General features: G+C 35.2%; 1 protein-coding gene across 2 annotated transcripts in view; it reads right to left on the reverse strand.

Annotated features, from left to right (window-relative positions):
* The window catches only part of LOC107094826 (glutaminase kidney isoform, mitochondrial-like), a 17965-nt gene extending 15467 nt beyond the window's left edge, over nt 1-2498 (reverse strand). For both annotated transcript variants that reach the window (XM_015390681.1, XM_015390680.1), the window contains exon 1: nt 2184-2498. In XM_015390681.1, coding sequence (XP_015246167.1) covers nt 2184-2386 — 203 coding nt within the window. In that variant the 5' untranslated portion in view covers nt 2387-2498. The remainder of the gene's footprint in view (nt 1-2183) is intronic.
* Between the last annotated feature and the right edge of the window lie 4167 nt (nt 2499-6665).

The raw sequence follows: 6665 nt of genomic DNA on the forward strand, positions 1-6665 counted from the left end.
TATACAGACTAGATATTTGTAGACTAATGTCTTTCTATAATTATTTCCCTCTGTTCATGATCTCCAGGTGTTTGTATTTTTTATTTTTTTTTATTGTTGTTAGTTTATGTTTACCTGGGCCTTGCTGTATTACATTTATTTTTTGTTTTCTGTATTTTCTGCATCTAGATTCTGATTGTCATAGATCTCTGGTGGTATTTTATTCCCTTTGTTAAGCGCTAAGCTCCACCTGTGTTAATTAGTGATTCTTCCCCAGTCTCTCCTCTTTCCTTCTGCCACAGCTTCTCCACATTCCTTCTCATTATTCTTGTGCGTTGCTTGTTATTTCTCTACCCCTGTATCTGCGTTTAAGCTCTTTTTTTGTCATTGCTTTTTCATTATATTCAGTTTACTGTTTCTTACAATGACATTTTCTCCATTACACTGCCATTTTAACACCTCTTGAATCCGCTATTTTTCTATTACCTGCTACTGTCACTTCTTGGGAAGTTTTTTTATTTATTAAACCTTTTTATTTCACAGCTACGTGTGTCCTTCTTCAACCATGCCATTAAAGGTTTTAAGGTCAAATTCTGATCTCTGACTTAGCAACTTAACAAGTGCAAATTAAGAACACCATGTTTTGGTGTAACTGACATGCATCATACACAACTTAAATGTCCATATGCCATCTCACTGATATAGTAACCAGGTGAGGCTGGCCTACAGTAACATGTACAGAAAAGTATTTTAAAATCTAAAAGAAAAGAGACAAGTCATTTTTTCTAAACAAAAGTCATGATAGGGATAGTAAAATTTGTCCTTTTAATATTTGTCTATATATTTCTCCTTCTATGGTGACTTAACTTAAGCTTGACATGTGCACTAAAGCAGAACTTTATCCAAATGGATTGTAGCATCTCAGCCCTGTGCTGATAAGCAGGAGGATCCTGCTTCTATTAAGGCTGGAGGACTGAATCAGTGATTACAATGGAATTAAAAATGTTTGTATGTGTCCAAGGATACCTTTCTAGTTTGATTTGTATATCATAGGTGGACTCAGCCTAAGATAATATTGCTGGTTTTGTTGTTGTGTTTGTTTTGCAAAATTCAAAACTGTTGCTTTTTCTTCATCTCTATGGCATTTTTTTTAAGGTGGAGGGGTAAATCTGGTTTACCTACTATTCCGCAGCTGCTCCCTCCTACAGCTGGGAAAGCTTTAACCTTCAAAAAATGTAATTTGTTGTCCAACGTCATGACACTGATCTGCTGCCAATCATAAAAATGACTTTTTTTTTCTTTCATCAAGGTTTTGTTGAACATTCACCAACTGCTTAACAGTTAGGACTCTTTAAAGTACACCATGTGCCTATTTTAAGATGATAAGAGCACATTTAAAGAATTAAAGCTCCTAAATTTATAATATGATGAGAGGTTTCTGTATAGAATGGCTTGCCTATGTTAATATTATTATTAATTGCAGTAGTAGCACTAGCTTTTCTATTATTATTCATTCATTTTTAAACTATAAATGTTCATTATTTCTACCTAAAGTGCCAAGCAGTAAATATGAAACATTTGCACAAAAAAATCTCAAGAAAGATTTTTTTTTTTTTGAAGTACAGTATTCCAAACATTGTTGGTTTTAAACTATAAGTTTTGATTTTTGGGATGTGAAAGGAAAATATATACATTAATTTTCAAGTAATTAGATATATCTTTTTTTCTTTTTCTTATTCTTTATTTCTCAGATATCATTTTTTAAGCTTGGAGATGTAACCGTTTGTCATGGTAGCCCAGCGGTAATCTTCAGGGATCTTGAAAGATAGCCCACAACTAAATGATTATGCTCCTATCTGCTGTCTATTTTCAATAACCGATTGAAGTAAAAAGTAAAAAGTTCTTAATCTCAGCTTTCCGAAACATTTATTATATTTTTTTACTAAAACTTTATGCATTGTATTGTGTCAACTCCAAATAAAGGATAGCCTACTATTTATCTTTTAAATTAATAGATACTATATATCAAATGACAACTGATCTCTACCTATTTCTACTGTTCCCCACAACTTGAAAAAGAACCTTAACCTCTTTTAATATTTTAATGTAACTTTACATTTTAGAATTGTTTGCTTTACATAAAGTATGAATTGTTTCTGAACAAACTTTGTTGAACACAACAGCTCTGTACTTCTATGACCTACTTGGAGTGTCCTTGGTCCTCATCAGGGCCTTTCTGATGAGGATGAAAGGCTCTGTGCGTGTGAAGGGTTGCTGTCCAGCTGAGCAGAGGAACAGGTTGCTGACTCCTGGAGATGTCAGCTCCAAGTCTAGAGGAGATGACTGCATTTTTAAACAGCTGCTGGATTCCCGGGTTGGCCGTCCGCAGACTTTTCAGGCAATGCATTGTGATAGGTAGGGCTTAATGCTGAATAATTGAGACCGAGTTTAATTTCTCTCACTGCCTGCTGATCCTGACAAACAAATGTGAACGGTGGCCTTTTGGTCCTCAGAGCTTTAACAGCAGCTGCTGTCTCCCTGCGGATCATGTACAGTATGGGCTGTTACTAAGGGGAGGAGCTGTGACTGGGGCAGGACTGAGCGGTTCAATGACCAGCAGCTACTGAAGTGAAGCTTGATAGGATACCAGGTGTTGCTGCCATCTCAGCAGGCTGCTGATTTAAAATGTTATAACAGGCCAAACAAACTCCTTTATTATCCTGCCATGAAGATATTTTAATTTTGTCAGAATATGATATAATCAAACAATATAATTGCAAAGGTAATCTACTTAAGTGAGTTAAAATCTTAAGTTAATGTGCCATATTGATTCCTCATACAGAGTGAAATACATTTCAATGTCAGCTGACAGTGCTTGATTTCCCTCACAATGACGATTTGCCACAGCTGGTTAATAAAGCAGGAGGCAGCCTCTAGGGCTGTGTACAAGTATATAGATGGAGAGTTGAGTGGAAAAGTGTGGTAGAAAAGGGTTTAGAAGACCGAGGGATAACCTAACCTAATCCTAAAGGATTTAAGAGGGAAACTGAATTATTGCCTCCAATACCACTAAATCAGAAATAAGCCCCAACTTTTTGATTCCTCGCTTAATTCCGACCTCAAGCAAGCAGTTCAGAAGTGCCTTACCTGGGCTGGGGGAATACAAAGAAATTGATATATTTAAATATTAATTTCAAATTTTGATACTACATCCTAGAGTCTGGAACAAGAGTGATGTCATGCAGTGGAAAGGGAGCCCTGGCAAAGTATTGAGGCGATACACTGTAGAATAAGAACATTATTTTGAGAAGGTTGACTTTCCCATATTTAAGATTTTTCTTTTGCTTTGTTCCTGTTTTCTGAGATATTTAACGTGGGTTTCAATTACTTTTAATCAATATCCATTAAAATTACAACTACTGTATTACTATGATTAATCTATATAGAAGTTTTACTTTTATAACTGAATAAATACTTAAGATTCATTGTGATCCTCCAGTTTATTGATGTGTCTTAAACCAGTCCACCAAAGGTTGGTATATTCAGCCTTATTTCTGATTAAAATGTTTGCTAGCTTTGTGAAACTGCTTATACTGTTTCATTTATTTATTTATTTATTTTACAACTAACTTGTGTAATTGCATAAACTCTCCTGAAAAGTTGAGCTATATCATAACTCAGTTGCCTGGCTATAGATCTGTTATTTCATGAATAATACCGATGCTGATCATTATTAATACTGGAACAAATGTTTGTATTTCATGATTTAATTAAATTGTTTGTCATTTATTTTGTTTTTAGATTAATTTTGTCAGCTGTTTTTCAATATAATGATAAAAATAGAAATATTTGTGTTTTGAGTGAGCAGTGACGATGTGAGCTGTGAAGCATTCCTCCTGCTGTGAAATGGTGCCACCACATGGTGAGTCCCTCTCACTGTTTTACTCAGGCCCCTCTGTTTTGTCCTCTAGGTGGCGCACTTACTCAGGCGCTCCATTCAGGTCAGACTCCCTTCCCTAACTTGCCTTGTCGTTACCTGTGAGGACACAGAGATGTGTTTAATGAGATTATCCCTCTCTGCAATATGTCTCCTATCTCCTCTTATGTTAACCATATCTTATCATGCAGCATTTTAATTCAAATGAAAATAGGAGGCCTAACTTTAAATCTTCAAATGTATTTATATTAAAAGAAGCACAGAAAGATCAACTCACAAACCTTTGAAATTTAAAGACAAAATATTACCTTTTGTTAACTCAATAGATTCAGAAGAAAATCCCTAAAAAATCAGAAAAAAAAAATATATATATATATATATTTTTGTCTGTTAAAAACTAATTAACGATTATAACTTGGCAACTCAAACAAAAAAAATTAAAGCACCACTATAATTCAATATCAATGAATGAAATAATATATTATGTTTTGATTTTACCATTATTTGTTGTGTTTTATGAAAAGTGTATGTTGTTATTTGAAATTTCTGTTATTTTGGGATGCATAATTGCTCTCTGAAACACTGTCCTTTCCCTTTGAGTTGAAAGGTCATTTTTGTTCCCCACCACTTTTGGTTCTTATAGATTTTAGAGGAGATATCTAATGGCCCCTGGTTCTAATCCACCACACCCATGCTCAGTTTCAGAAATAATACATGCAAACTTTCATGTCTTGTAGTTATTGCCCTATCACATTCCAGGCAGACCTTTGAAGGTGACATGACATTATCCGCCCCCCTCCAAAATAAACAAGGCCTCTCAGGGTCCTGCCTGTCATGCCATGGATGTGACTTCTTCAACAGGGTGCACACTAACCCATAGCCTCTCTGCACTAGTGCCGCCGGTTGTAGCTTCTCTGTTTTCAGGAGAAAATGTTTTCCATTCCTTCGCCAATGAATGCCACCTTTGTCCCTTCATCCTCCATCTTGTGTGAGAACCCCCCCACCCCCCTGCACTCACCAAGCATGCACAAACTTAACCTCTTCTCCGCAACCTAACACAGGAAAGAAGCATACCTGAGGCTGGTCCTTTCATTCAGACTGTGTAATCAGGAGGTCTGGATAAAGACTTGGCTAGGAGGAGTTTTTAACCTGTTTTGGACATAATTAGGAAAATTTATGTTGAAAATTATTCTTGTACACTTTTAACCAAATATTAAATAGAACACCTTGTGTCAGAGAGGTAGGCATGCAGTTTTAGAGTCGATTACCATAGTAGGATTTATCTGTTATTACAGAGATGGGAAACACAACTTTTTTCTTTTTAAGATTTGTTCTCCATATAGTAAAGCTTTAAAAAAAAAAAGAATGAACTGATTTTCATTCATTCATATCCAGAATTGCATATTTAACTCCAACAGATTAAATTTCAGCTGCAAATATGCAAATCAAGTCCCAGTTATAATTAATTTTAGTCAAACACCTGCTAGAGAAAACTGCTAATTGCACACAGTTAAGTATGTGGTAGTCATAGAAAGGAATATAACTAATACTAATAGAGAAAGACCTCCAGAACCATCCAGCTCAATATTCACATCAAAGGACAAAGGCTCTCTGGAGAAATGAATTATACTGAAACCTTGCTGAAATCTCTCAAAATCACTTGTATCTGTTCAAGTAACTTAAAGATATTTATTTTAAACATGAGCTGGGCTATAGGTACATCTTTGAGCCTACATGTTTATCTTTTTTTAAAGTGTGAATAAAAAAAGAATCAATGATAAATCCAAACTTTTACATCCAACTCAAAGCAAAACTATTGAGGTGAAGTACTGCACAGTCATTAAACACCTAAACTGCAGCACTTAAGGAGCAACATCTATGCAGATGAGTGCATGTAAACTTCAGAACACTGCTGTAGCCATTTAACCCCTAAGCAGCCATTTTTGCAAATATGTAACAAACCCTTTGCATTACAAACCTTTGGTAATTTTTTTCTTTGAGTTATAACTGGTCCCTAATGGTATATGTTATCATTAACTGTTAGAAATGTTGCCACACGTTTGTAATATGCCTACATTTCAAAAAAAAAAAATTTTAAATAAATTGAAAGTTTCGATATTTCGATTTGGCAACTAGTTAAAGGGGTTAAAACTAGTCAAGGGGTTTAAAATAACATGACACTCCACACTCCATCATTTTCTTACTTGAATTTCTGTACTGAGACTGTCCTTGTCTGCAATCATCATCCCTTTTGTGGTCCGCTGTTTTGATTTGATGAAGGTTCCTAACTGACTCACAGAGTGAATGAAAACTAAATGACTCAGAAAAATTACTGAGAACAAAGGTAGACAGATTAGAGTTTAGAGTGACAAGGACCACTGCCGTTTCTCAACAACCAGCAAGCTCTGCTTTGTGACAACTCTAAAAGAATCAGGGTGCATCCCTGAATCTTGTATAAAATTCACTCCTAGCTTTAAAATTGCTTACTGACTTACTTGCTGTAGTTCTCTTCATGACCCTTCCTTACAAATAATAAACTAGTAAAAAAAACACTTGTCATTGGGTTTTGTTGACCATTTAGTTAGTTGACCAGCATCATACAGCTTAAGTTCAACTTGTTATCCTACAACCTCGGCGGTCTGTGAGGTTTTGCTGCTTAACAAAGAAGATCAGAGATAATACTTCTCTATTTTTGATATTTATTTTTGAGGTAAAGCGTATTTTTCATTTATGTTTGAATAAAGTCCTG

This window comes from Cyprinodon variegatus, unplaced genomic scaffold (assembly GCF_000732505.1).
Source record: "Cyprinodon variegatus isolate N-32 unplaced genomic scaffold, C_variegatus-1.0 Scaffold508, whole genome shotgun sequence".
Lineage (NCBI taxonomy): Eukaryota > Metazoa > Chordata > Actinopteri > Cyprinodontiformes > Cyprinodontidae > Cyprinodon > Cyprinodon variegatus.